A 14,151-nucleotide genomic window follows, 5' to 3' on the forward strand; every position below is an offset into this window, starting at 1 on the left:
TCCTTCATGGGATGAGGGCATCACTGCCTAGGCCAGCATTTACTGCCCATCCCTAATTGCCCTGTGGGCCATTGAGAGTTAACCACATTGCTGTATGTCTAGAGCCACATCTAGGCCAGGCCAGGTCAGGATGGCAGTTTCCTTCTCTAAGGGACATGAATGAACCAGAGAGATTTCCAACAATCGGCAATGATATCATGGTCATCATTTGACTCTTATTTCCAGATTTTTACTGAATTGAAATTCCATCATCTGCCACGGTGTGATTCAAACCCAGATCCCCAAAGCATTACCTGGGTTTCTGGATTAACAGTCCCGCAACAATACCACTAGACCATCACCTCCCCAAATTTCTGTGTTCCACCTCCAGGCCTAGAAATGAAGATTGAAAATGTAGCCCCAGAACATGGTTCAGAATAAGGTGAGGACATTTAGCATGAGATGAGGAGAGATTTCTTCCCTTTTAAATGTTTGGGATTCCAACTTCTATGCTCCAGATCTTTCTAATGTCCAGTCATTGAGTATATTTATGACAGCTCTATCAATTTTTGGGTACTAAGGGAATTAAAGGATCTGGAGATATTGGGAGAGGGTGGAGTTGAGATAGAAATTCACAATGAACTTTTGGAATAGTGCAGAGATCCAAATCCTCTGTACAACGTCCTTATGTTTGTGCTCGCAGAATTTTTATTTTTTATTTTGATATTTGAAACATTTTATGACCTCTCTGTGAGAATAGTTATGAGCAAGAGATAGGGAAGAGAGGAGCTGTGACCTGGTGGCCGACGCTATCTCAGCTCCATATCTAGAGCCATGATGCCAGTGTAATGTGCCGGCGTTACACCAGTCTGAGATTCTACTGCAGCATGTAGATGTTGGACAGATGCTTCTAATGTTGAAATTGAAGTAATGACGGCAACCATCAGACACTGCAGCTTTGTTAGTTCCACAAGAGGGAAGTGGCCACCTGCTCCATTTTGTAACAAAAGACTTTCAAGCTCTGTATGAAGCCATGTGCTAAGTCTGTGGCAGACCCCTCTGTATTAGTGTGTGAACTCATGGATGCTAGTTATGAATCAATTTTAACAGATAATTGGTAGATGGGCAATGAAGGCACAGTGATTTAAGCACTGATGAAGCTAGTGGTGACTTTGATGGGACATGGCATTTGAAGATAAATTAATTAACCTTGAAAACATCTGTTGTCCTTTCTCTAACCCAGGCAGTGAAACCATCCTTCCAATCTGGCAGACTGTTTAAATCGATGCAGATCTGCAATGAGTAATATATGACTATTTAGCAGTACTATATTAATCTCAACATCTCTCCCTCAGATCATTATAAAAATTTTGAGGATTTAACAAATCATGAAACTTGCTTATTTTGTTGAACTCTTTGTTGGATCAATATTAAAGTTAGTGTTTCTCACCTGATGAACTCCAGAATAAATACATAGAATACTAGGTAACAAAGTGTAACAAAGTCTGGATGAACACAGCAGGCCAAGCAGCATCTTAGGAGCACAAAAGCTGACGTTTCTTCCTAGATCCTTCATCAGAAAAGAGGAATGGGGACAGGGTTCTGAAATAAATAGGGAGAGAGGGGGAGGCGGCTCGAAGATGGATAGAGCAGAAGATAGAGAGGAGACGGACAAGTTAAAGAGGCGGGGGTGGAGCCAGTAGAAGTGAGTGTAGGTGGGGAGGTAGGGAGGAGATAGGTCAGTCCAGGGAGGACAGACAGGTCAAGGGGTGGGATGAGGTTAGTAGGCAGGAAATGGAGGTGCGGCTTGACGTGGGAGGAAGGGATAGGTGAGAGGAAGAACAGGTTACGGAAGCAGCGATGAGCTGGGCTGGTTTTGGGATGCAGTAGTGGGAGGGGAGATTTTGAAGCTGGTGAAATCCACATTGATACCATTGGGCTGCAGGGTTCCCAAGCGGAATATGAGTTGCTGTTCCTGCAACTTTCGGGTGGCATCATTGTGGCACTGCAGGAGGCCCAGGATCGACATGTCATCTAAGGAATGGGAGGGAGAGTTGAAATGGTTCGCGACTGGAAGGTGCAGTTATTTGTTGCAAACTGAGCGTAGGTGTTCTGCAAAGCGGCCCCCAAGCCTCAGTTTTGTTTCCCTGGTGTAGAGGAGGCCAAAACGGGAACAGCGGACGAAGTATACCACATTGGCAGATGTGCAGGTGAACATCTGCTTGATGTAGAAGGCCTTCTTGGGGCCTGGGATGGGGTGAGTGAGGAGCTATGGGGGCAGGTGTACAGTTGCAGGGGAAAGTGCTGGGTGTGGTGGGGTTACAGGGGAGTGTGGAGCAGACAAGGGAGTCGCGGAGAGAATGGTCCCTCAGGAAAGCAGACAAGGGTGGGGAGGGAAAAATGTCTTTAGTGGTGGGATCAGATTGTAGATGGCGGAAGTGTCGGAGGATGATGCATTGTATCCTGAGGCTGGTGGGGTCATATGTGAGGACTAGGGGGATTCTCTTTTGGTGGGTATTGTGGGGACGGGGTGTGAGGGATAAGTTGCGGGAAATGCGGGAGACACAGTAGAAGGCATTCTTGACTACTGCGGTGGGGGGAAGTTGCGGTCCTTGAAAAATGAGGACATCTGACTTGTATGGGAATGGAACAGCTCCTCCTGGGACCAGATGTGGTGGAGGCAAAGGAATTAGGAATAGGTGATGGTATTTTTGCAGGAAGGTGGGTGGGAGGAGGTGTATTCTAGGTAGCTGTGGGTGTTGGTGGGCTTGAAATGGATATCGGTTTCTAGGTGGTTGCCTGAGATGGAGTCAGAGAGGTCCAGGAAGGGGAGGGAGGTGTTAGAGATAGTCCAGGTGAACTTGAGGCTGGGGTGGAAGGTGTTGGTGAATTATTCGAGCTCTTCTTGGGAGCACGAAGTGGCGCCAATGCAGTCATCACTGTAACAGAGGAAGAGGTGGGGTTTAGGGCCAGTGTAGGTGCGGAAGAGGGATTGTTCCACGTAACCTACAAAGACGCAGGCAAAGCTTGGGCCCATGCGGGTACCCATGGCCACCCACTTTGTCTGTAGGAAGTGGGAGGAATTGAAGGAGAAGTTGTTGAGGGTGATGACGAGTTTGGCTAGGCGGATATGGGTGTTGGTGGAGGGGGACTGGTCGGGCCTGCAGGACAGGAAGAAGCGGAGGACATTTAGGCCATCTGCATGGGGAATGCAGGTGTATAGGGACTGGATGTCCATGGTAAAGATGAGGTGTTGAAGACCAGGGAATTGGAAGTTCTGGAGGAGGTGGAGGGCGTGGATGGTGTCATGGACGTAGGTAGGGAGTTCCTGGAACAAGTGGGATATAATGGAGTCCAAATAGGTGGAGGTGAGTTCGATGTGGCAGGAGCAGGTGGAGACAATAGGTCGGCCAGGGCAGGCAGGTTTGTGGATTTTGGGAAGGAGATAGAAGCGGGCAATGTGGGGTTGGGAAACAATGAGGTTGGAGGCTGTGGGTGGGAGGTCCCCTGAGGTGATGAGGCTGTGGATGGTTTGGGACATGATGGTTTGGTCGTCGGGAGTGGGGTCATGATTCAGAGGGCGGTAGGAGGAGGTGTCGGAGAGTTGGCACCTGGCCTCAGCGATGTAGAGGTCAGTGCGCCATACTACAACTGAGCCTCCCTTGTCTGCGGGTTTTATGGTGAGGTTGCGATTGGAGCGGAGGGCTGTACGTTCTGCAGGGGAGAGGTTGGAGTGGGTGAGAGGGGTGGAGAGTTTGAGGCTATTGATGTCTCGATGGCAGTTGGAGATAAAGAGGTCAAGGGAGGGTAGGAGGCCTTGGGGCGGTGTCCAGGAGGTGGTCTTGTGTTGGACGTGGGAGAAGGGGTCTGTAGAGGGAGGATTAGGCTCATGGTTAAAGAAGTAAGCGTGGAGCCGGAGGCGGCTGACAAGCTGCTCAATGTCCAAACATGACGAGTATTCGTTGATGAGTGATAATGGGAACTACAAATGCTGGAGAATCCGAGATAACAAAGTGTGAAGCTGGATGAACACATCAGGCCAAGCAGCATCTTAGGAGCACAAAAGCTGGTTTCATCAGAAGGGTCTAGGCCCGAAACGTCAGCTTTTGTGCTCCTGAGATGCTGCTTGGCCTGCTGTGTTCATCCAGCCTCACACTTTGTTATCTCTGGTATTTGTTGGTGTATGGGTGGAGGGGGGCAAAGGTGAGCCCCTTACTGAGGACTGACCATTCGTCAAGTAAGGGGGAGGTCTGGGGGGATGGTGACGACTCATTAGGGCTCAGTGTTGCTGTCTCCTCTGGAGCTGTTGGCTGTGGAGGTTGTGGGCGGAGTTGAGCTGGCATCGGCTGTGGGCGGAGTTGCATCAGCGGTGGTGGGCGGAGTTGAGCCGGCATCACACGATAGAATGCTTGAATGGCTAATGCACAGGTTGCCCATTTATGAGAGAATTGTTATTTATTTCATCACAAGATGTGGGCATTGTTGGCAGAGCCAGCAATTTGGCCTGTTCCTCGTGCTTTGAAAAGGTGGTAGTCAGCTGCTTTCTTGTATCACTGCAGTCCATTTGGTGTAGGTAGACCTACAATATCCTTAGAGAGAGACCAGATTGTGAGTAGCTTGGAGGGGAATGTGCAGATGCAGGTGTTCCCATACAACTGTTGATTTTGTCTTCGAGATGATAGTGGCCATCATTTGAAAGGTGATGTCTAAGGAGCCTTGGTAGGTTTCTGCAGTGCATCTTTTAGATGGTACCCATTGCTGCTACTCAGCAGTGGAAAGACTCATAGTTGTGCCAGGCCAGCAGGCTGGTTTGTCCCAGATGGTGCCAAACTTCATCTTTGCAAGTGGGGAGTATTCCATCACACTCCTGGCCTGTGCCTTGTGTATGGTGGGCAGACATTGGACAGCCAGGAGATGTGTGACTTGCTTCAGGATTCCCAACCTTTGTCCTGCTCTTGTCGTATGGACATGGCTGGTCTATTTCAGGTTCCAGTCAATGCCAGCCCCTAGCATGTTAATAGTTTGGGATCCAATGATAGTAATACCATTGAATGCCAAGGAGCGATGGTTAGATTGTCTCTTGTTGAAGATGGTTATTGCCTGGCACTTGTGTGGTGCAAATGTTACTGGCACTTGTTAGCCTAAGCCTGGATATTGTCTAGGTCTTGCCGTTTTTAGGCAGAGGTTGCTTTAATATCTGAGGAGTAATGAATAGTGTTGAGCATTGTGCAATCATTGGCGAACATCCCCATTTCTGACCTTATGAAGAAGGGAAGATGTTTAACATCTTCAGTTAGAACAGAAAGAAAAATCTTTCCTGGTCAATGACAGCAATTTGATCCAGAATGACTGGAAAATTTTAACATAATTTCATTCCAGTTTACCTTTTGAAAAGATAGTGCATTCATTTGTTGGTGGAATTATTCCACTCCAATTTTACACTTCCACAATACCGTGAATCAGTTGGTGTGTAAATTGCCCATTCAACCCAAATCTTTTCCGTTAGTTTTATAGGTTGGTGTAAAGCTCCAGATCTGCATCATGTATGAAGTGATCAGAGAAGTAATTTCTTCACAGATGTTTTAGTTTGTTTTCTGAGGTTACATTCATACAATATGTAATGGATATCTAATAACATGCCTTTTCCCCTGCATTATTGTTTCTTACTGCGAATGTAAAAATAGGGGGACAGGACAAAAAAACAGCCGTTTGATCACTGAGCGTTTCAATTTTTTGTTGCACTTAGTTTATGAATTAGCACCACCCAGTGGGCCCCTTATGTAGTTCCACAATTGATTTTGTTGCGTGCCTTGTGAAAGTTCACCAAGTGCTTTCAGATAGTTTTGACATAGTCACATTTCAGACTGAAAGAGCAGCACTCAAGATCACTGGTTTAACTTTCACAGTGTGATTTCATAAAGATTTCAATGCAGACTTCTTCTTCCTCCTGTTAGATGTGCTATCTGGTCTTGCCTTCCGATCAGGTAATCTCTAATATGTTACCAGATATTCCTTTCACTTTCTTATCCAAACACCCAATAGTATCTAGTACTCAAGCCCACACAAACACACACACACACACACACACACACACACACACACACACACACACACACACACACACAGAGGGAAAGGAAGCGATCATCATTCTTCCTTTTTCAAAACTTGTATGATTTTTCTACTCAGTCTTTGAGGCTAGACTCCATTCTTCCAAACATACTGCAACACATTTGCAGCTAAACGTAATTTTCCTAACTCATCGTGTAATTGAATTTCTTTGATTAGGAAAGTACAGTAAGTTCAGTCAGCGCTGTCCAATTATTTCCAGTCTTCATTCAGTGTTTCACTTGTTTTTCTCAACACATTTGCCTTTAAGGGCAGTGTTTCGTATAAACCGTTTTTTGTTTTAAATTAAAAATTATTTTTCCGAACTGATTTTTCATTTTAGGTTCTATGGCTAAACCACTCCAAATCTTCATCTGGCTTTTGTGTTCTCTTGTGCCATGGACTTGCTGCCGTCTCTGAACTCTGGTCCTTGCATCAGTAATAGGAAATATCATTGTGCTCCACAGATCCGATGTTTTTCCCTCTGGATACTGATTTGATTTAGCTTTGACTTCTGGATGCTGGATGTCAGCTTCACCTCAGCTCTCTCATTCGGTGCATCTGTTGCAATAACTTTACCACTATGACACTTTTGACTCATGAAGTACTTCCATCATCCAGTACACTTAATGGAGCATGCATAGTGACAGTGTTCCTTTTTGGTGATGACCATGCTAGGTTCATTATAAAATAATGTATGTGTCTTATGCAGAATTATCTACCTTTGAAATATATCATCACTTGACAATACATTAGAAAGTCTAACTCCTATCTTTAATCTGCAAAAAACATTGCAGCATCCATTTTCTGAGCATTATGATCCTGAAGCTCCTGATCAACATTAATGTCTCTCAGCTCTGGAACTTAGTGTGTACCTGCGTCCAAATAATAGCTCAGCTGGATTCTTTGTAATTTTGAAACAAATGTGCAGAGGCTGTTATCCTATCACCAAGACACCTGTTATTTCCCTGTGCACAGTACACTGGCTGTGACCGGCCCGTTCAGTCAGTCCCCTGAACCGAGGTGGTGCTAAATCCCCTGAATATTGGTCATCCACAGTGTTCCTGATTGGTCCAGGTTAGAATAGAATGGAAAAGCCTTTATTATTACGTGCATTCAAATGAGTGAAATGAAAAGTTTAGTCACTGTGTTGGTGCCATCCTAGGTAGTAATTACCAAGGTACAGACACTTTAAGTGTTTGTTACAGAATTGAAAGAGTAAAAACAAAATATTTATCAAAGGAATTCAAAGTTTTAGAAGTACTAGACTTACTCAAAGCCCAGAATAAAAGTAAAAGTCTAACCCTAATCAGGGCTCTCATAGCCAACAAGATCCAGCTGGTTTCAATCACTACATCCCTACCCCCTCCACTTTCACGGGTATGGGCCTGGTCTTGCTCTCATAGCTTTTCCTGTGATATTTTCGCCCCAGATCGGGTTCCTCTGATTCAAACTGTAACACAGGCAGCATGTAGTCCGTCTCTTACATCCAGAGCATCTCGGGAGAATTTCTTTCTGTTCTTCCAGTAGTAAGGCTGCATCTACCTCGCACTCTGAGGTTTCCTCGACACTAAACAGAAGAGGAAGAACCTGTGATTTTTTGACAGGCCAAAACGCTGTTCCGAGGCCCAGATATGTTTTGCTTCTGCCCCATTTGTGAGGTAACAGCTTTCCGGTGATCCATGTGTTTGTTCAGGACCTTATCACCTACCCAAACTTTGTAAGTGATGGGACCTGACCTCACATCAACCTTGCCTTGTACCCATACAGGGCTATTCCCATGGTTCCAGCACCAAACTTCGTCCCCCAAATTAAATTGTCTCTCTCACTTAGAAGAGGCATGTGGCAGCATTGGTGTTCCTGCTGCTGTTTCACCCTCCCTCCCCACTTCTGGGAGTATTAGGTTGAATCTGGTGCAGAGTCTTCTCCCCTTCAGCCACTGTGCTGGAGCTATTCCATGTTGTTGATGTGAGGGGTGGTGGTGCATGGCGAGATGTGGTGTGGTGGTCCTCTAATTGAACAGGTACCGGGACAGTTCTGTGTCAAATGACACTATAGACTGCTTCTTTCAGCCTTCCTTCAATGTTTGTATTGGTCTTTCCGCTAGAACATTGGACAATGGATGGTATGGAGCTGTTCTTATGTATCAAATGCCATTTGACTTCAGGAAATATTCAAATTCCCTGCCGGGAAATGACACCCCATTGTCCATGACCAATACTTTCAGGAGCCTATGTATCACGAACGATGCTTGCAGTTTCTCAATTGTCCCCCCTGAGTTTGCTGAACAAACCTCATGCACGCCCAACCACTTTGAATGTGACTGAAGGATGTCCAGGAAGGTTAAAACGGACTGTTCCGGGGATGCACCATCAGAGGATTATCTGCCAGTGGGAGGCAGCTCAAGGCATTCACATTAGCCACTTGGCTTCCTGGATGGTGTTCCAACTTGTACTTGTACACACTGAGAATAAGAGCTCACTGCTGAATTCTACTGGAAGCTATGGGTGGCACCACCTTGTCTTCCTTCAGTAGCCTTAGCAGGGGTTTGTGATCTGTTACAACGACAAATTCCCATCCATATAGGTACTGGTGGAACCTCCTTACACCAAAGATTACTGTCAAACCTTCCTTCTCTATTTGGGCATATATGCGTTCGGCATCAGCCAAAGTCTGGAAAACATCTGCTATGGGGCATTCCTGTCCATTGGGGAGTTAACCCTATTCTGCTATTGTATGGGAGGCATCACATGTAAGCACCTCCTCTCGCTTTGGAGTGTAGTGGGCCAACAGCTTCCCTAAAGGCTACTTCTTGGCTACCTGGCCATTTCCAAGCGTGACCCTTTTTCAATAGCAGGTGTAAAGGTGCCAGGGTTACATGTGAGTTTTCCGTAATAATTCACTAGGCTAAGGAAAGACCTAAGTTCCGGTGCAGAGGTGAGAGCCAGGGTTCCTTTGATCACCCTCACTTCATCTTCCAATGGGTATACCCCGGTTTTGTCAGTTCTGTAACCCAGTAGGTCACTTCGGGTGTCTGGAACATCCATTTTACCTTTCTAAGGTGTGCGCCTCAGAAGGGAAATGTTTAAGCACTATGTCTTAGTTCTCCAAGTGCTCTTTATTGACCTTCCAAGTTATTAGCACGTCATCCAGATAAATGACAACCTGGGGTAGCCCTTGTAAAATGTTCTCCGTGGTCCACTGGAAAAGGGCGCAGGCTGATGATACCCCAAATGACAGTCTTGTATATTGGAATAAACCCTTATGGGTGTTGGTTGTGGCGTACTTCTGGACTCCTCATCCACTTATAATTGCAGATGGGGTCGGCTCATGTCTCCTCCCCCACATAGTTTGTGTACAAGTCTTTTAAATGAGGGATCGGATATTTACCCAGTTGTGAGAAGCAGTTTACTTTTGCTTAAAATCCCCACAAAGGCAAACTGATCTATCAGGTTTCACAGTCATTTTGAACTCATTCCACAAAGATTCCACCACCATCTAGCTTCCTGATTTTTCCCTCTACTTTTGCCCACAAAGCAAATAGTACCGGGCAGGCTTTGCAAAATCTCTGAAACATGCAAAGTAGCTTTGGACCCTTTGATAGTCTCAAGCCCTTCCTGCAAAACACCTGGGCATTTCACTTGGACTTCACTGAGGCAGCCATTTTCCAAGTGAAAAATGTTAAACCCATCCAGGTGAACCTTTCTCAAGCAATTCCGTCTCAATAGGCTTGGCCCCAAGCCTTTTACTCAAATCAATGAGAACGGCACCAACTGCTTCTCATAGGAAACTGGAACTGAAGTCGTCCCCTTAACCTGCAACGGTTCCCCAATGTATGTTCTCAGTCTGGGTGAAGTTTCGTGTAAATGTAAGGGTTGGAAAACTGAGTGAATCTTGGCAAAGACAGGTTCTGTGACCACAGATACAGCTGGTATCAAACAAATGGGAACTGGGTGACCAGTTAACCAATCAGTTCTGATTTGAACATTGGAAAACAATTTAATTGCTCCAATCCACATGTAGGAGGATGTTCCAGGATGTGCACTCTCTTGGGTACCAGCCTACAAGTTTTCTTACTCAAGTCAGGCCTTGTAGGACTCCTTCGCTATCTGGAGTCCCTGTCCTGGCAGCAACTACAAAGGCTTGCTGGCCCAGATCCTGAAGAATGTTTTAGCCATTTAGCTGAAGCTCGGCTTTGTTGTGCAACTCTGCTGTGGGCTGGGCCTAGGGTTCCTCTGCTCAGGCTGTGCCCTGCGTGAGGGTCTGTGATTGCCTGCACTCAAATGGTGTTCCCCAAGCTCAGTCGACCAAATGAGGGTATCCACTTCAAAAATCCTGATATGGATTTCTCAGGTTCTCTAACAGCTGAACAAAACCGATATCAATTGCGTGACTTTTGCTTCAGTTTTCCCTCTCAGGCCAAAATATGTTCCGTGTATAGGCTGAGCTAAATGCTTCTTGTTTTTGTGGTTAGTTAATTTCATTGGGAAGTTGTGCGACTTCCCAATTCCTTGAAAAATTGGTCCATACGCCTCTCTAAGCTCTGCGTAGGATATCAGAAAAGTTATTTTTAACATAATTAGTCACTTCCCTGAGGCTCAGGCAGTTTCTCTGCTTTGAGGATGCTTGCCATCTTCCTCAAACACCACAAATTCTGCCTCTACAATCCGATCGCTGGCACTCACATCTGCAGCGAAGCATCCTACAATTTGGTATGAGGGTGGCTTGACATACTAGCAAGGAATTATCTCTTTCTCTACTCTGTTAACTAAACTGTGGCTTTATTCTTTTGATATACCATCTCTGTGCAACATAGTGACAATTTCCCATTAGCTGTTTGCATTTCCTGATAATTCCTATTTTTTCCTCTCTGTGTCCTCTCCATCTGTCAATTCCAGTGGGTTCTGCTTCCTGTTGTGTCCTTGGTTTGCAAGTTATTATACAGATATAAAAAAAATTGAAGCTAAAATTAGAAAAATGTAGAAACTGTGTAAGAAATTGTTGTTCTTTTAAATGAAAGTGTCATCAGAAATTAAAGGTCCAAGGAAATAAGACAGAAATGGGCATGATGACAACCAACAGCAAACAGAGAAATAAGTTTTATTTAATTGAATATTTTTCATTACAAAAACTAATAGTAATTGGGACTCACTTTTAAAATGACTTTATATAGACCCGCATTAGTCATCCTTATTAAATAATTAACTAATGTTTAAAATGCTTCTGTTTCATTCAGTGATATGCCACAATTCATACATCAGTAATTAGCTTGAATGATTTTTGTGTTATTAAAGTCTTACCAGTATTGGAGTGGGAGCCACTACAGATTCAACCAGAAGACACAGTGTAAGGAGTGTACCATCAGATGGAGGTTGTTCCACAGAATATTCCATCTCTACTGTGGATCTAAAATGCTTTAAGTTGAACTGGATGGATATCATTCAGCAAAACAAAGAAAAATGGAAAGAGCTGGCAATTCAAGGTGTGTGGGAGTGATTTTCATGTTTTGAAAATCTAATTATTCTAACCATGTGAGTACAAACATTCTAAAGTATCAGACTGGTGTCACTCCAGCAGATAATACCCTTTCAATTCATATGAACACCCAGTGTCCAAGATAGCCCTCAATAATCTGTGAAGATGTCATTGTTACCTTTAATTGTGTTGAAAAATATTTGCTCTATTTCGTTTATTTTCATCACCTGATGGGCTGGTTCTTGCTAGAACATAGAACATAGAACATAGAACAGTACAGCACAGAACAGGCCCTTCAGCCCACAATGTTGTGCCGACCATTGATCCTCATGTATGCACCCTCAAATTTCTGTGACCATATGCATGTCCAGCAGTCTCTTAAATGACCCCAATGACCTTGCTTCCACAACTGCTGCTGGCAACGCATTCCATGCTCTCACAACTCTCTGCGTAAAGAACCTGCCTCTGACATCCCCTCTATACTTTCCACCAACCAGCTTAAAACTATGACCCCTCGTGCTAGCCATTTCAGCCCTGGGAAATAGTCTCTGGCTATCAACTCTATCTATGCCTCTCATTATCTTGTATACCTCAATTAGGTCCCCTCTCCTCCTCCTTTTCTCCAATGAAAAGAGACCGAGCTCAGTCAACCTCTCTTCATAAGATAAGCCCTCCAGTCCAGGCAGCATCCTGGTAAACCTCCTCTGAACCCTCTCCAAAGCATCCACATCTTTCCTATAATAGGGCGCCCAGAACTGGACGCAGTATTCCAAGTGCGGTCTAACCAAAGTTTTATAGAGCTGCAACAAGATCTCACGACTCTTAAACTCAATCCCCCTGTTAATGAAAGCCAAAACACCATATGCTTTCTTAACAACCCTGTCCACTTGGGTGGCCATTTTAAGGGATCTATGTATCTGCACACCAAGATCCCTCAGTTCCTCCACGCTGCCAAGAATCCTATCCTTAATCCTGTACTCAGCTTTCAAATTCGACCTTCCAAAATGCATCACCTCGCATTTATCCAGGTTGAACTCCATCTGCCACCTCTCAGCCCATCTCTGCATCCTGTCAATGTCCCGCTGCAGCCTACAACAGCCCTCTACACTGTCAACGACACCTCCGACCTTTGTGTCGTCTGCAAACTTGCTGACCCATCCTTCAATTCCCTCGTCCAAGTCATTAATAAAAATTACAAACAGTAGAGGCCCAAGGACAGAGCCCTGTGGAACTTTTCTAGTCACATCCTCAAAAAACTCGATAAGGTTTGTAAGGCATGACCTACCCCTCACAAAGCCGTGTTGACTGTATTTGATCAAGCCATGCTCTTCCAGATGGTCATAAATCTTATCCCTCAGAATCCTTTCTAACACCTTGCAGACGACAGACGTGAGACTTACTGGTCTATAATTGCCGGGGATTTCCCTATTTCCTTTCTTGAAGAGAGGAATTACATTTGCCTCTCTCCAGTCCTCAGGTACGACTCCAGTGGAGAGCGAGGATGCAAAGATCTTCGCAAGTGGCGAAGCAATTGCATTTCTCGCTTCCCAAAGCAGCCGAGGACAAATCTGATCCGGGCCTGGCGACTTGTCAATCTTAATGTTTGACAAAATTTTCAGCACATCAGCTTCGTCTATCTCTATCCATTCCAGCATGCACACCTGCTCTTCAAAGGTTTCATTCACTACAAAGTTGGTTTCTTTCGTAAAGACAGAAGCAAAAAACTCATTTAGGGCTTCCCCTACCTCCTCAGGCTCCACACACAAGTTCCCTATGCTATCCCTGATCGGCCCTACTCTTTCTTTGACCATTCTCTTATTCCTCACGTAAGTGTAAAATGCCTTTGTGTTTTCCCGGATTCCTTCTGCCAAGCCTTTCTCGTGCCCCCTCCTGGCTCTCCTCAGACCATTTTTGAGCTCCTTCCTTGCCTGCATGTAATCCTCTCTAGCTGAACTTGACCCTAGCTTCCTCCACCTTATGTAAGCTACCTTCTTCCTTTTCACTAGAAGCTCCACCGCTCTCGTCATCCAAGGTTCCTTAATCTTACCCCTTCTTGCCTGTCTCAGAGGGACATATTTACTCATCACTCCCAACAACTGTTCCTTAAACCGTCTCCACATGTCTATAGTTCCCTTACCATGGAACAACTGCTCCCAATCCATGCTTCCTAACTCATGTCTAATCGCATCATAGTTTCCTCTTCCCCAATTAAATATCCTCCCATTCTGCCTAATCCTCTCCTTCTCCATAGCTATGTAGAATGTGAGGCAGTTATGGTCAGTATCACCAAAATGCTCTCCCACCACAAGATCTGATACCTGCCCCGGCTCGTTTCCGAGCACCAAGTCTAGAATGGCCTCTCCCCTCGTCGGCCTGTCAACGTACTGAGTTAGGAAACCCTCCTGAACACACCTTACAAAAAAGATTACAGTTGCTGTTCTACAATTCTACAAGTTTCAGCAACTCTTCATCACCTGATTACACATGCTTATTGGCAACTTAGAAAGCAAATGCTACCACAACAAGACACAACAAGCACAACAACTGAGATTAACACTGCCCTCAAGTCCACATAAATATCCTCACCAGCAG

General features: G+C 45.1%; 1 protein-coding gene across 5 annotated transcripts in view; it reads left to right on the forward strand.

Moving 5' to 3' along the window:
* pde1a (phosphodiesterase 1A, calmodulin-dependent) overlaps positions 1–14,151 on the forward strand; it is a 462,032-nt gene that overhangs the window by 419,104 nt on the left and 28,777 nt on the right. For all 5 annotated transcript variants that reach the window (XM_059647187.1, XM_059647188.1, XM_059647189.1 and 2 more), the window contains one exon: positions 11,379–11,566. In XM_059647187.1, coding sequence (XP_059503170.1) covers positions 11,379–11,566 — 188 coding nt within the window. The remainder of the gene's footprint in view (positions 1–11,378; positions 11,567–14,151) is intronic.

The sequence above is a fragment of the Stegostoma tigrinum genome, chromosome 7 (assembly GCF_030684315.1).
Source record: "Stegostoma tigrinum isolate sSteTig4 chromosome 7, sSteTig4.hap1, whole genome shotgun sequence".
NCBI classification, from domain to species: domain Eukaryota; kingdom Metazoa; phylum Chordata; class Chondrichthyes; order Orectolobiformes; family Stegostomatidae; genus Stegostoma; species Stegostoma tigrinum.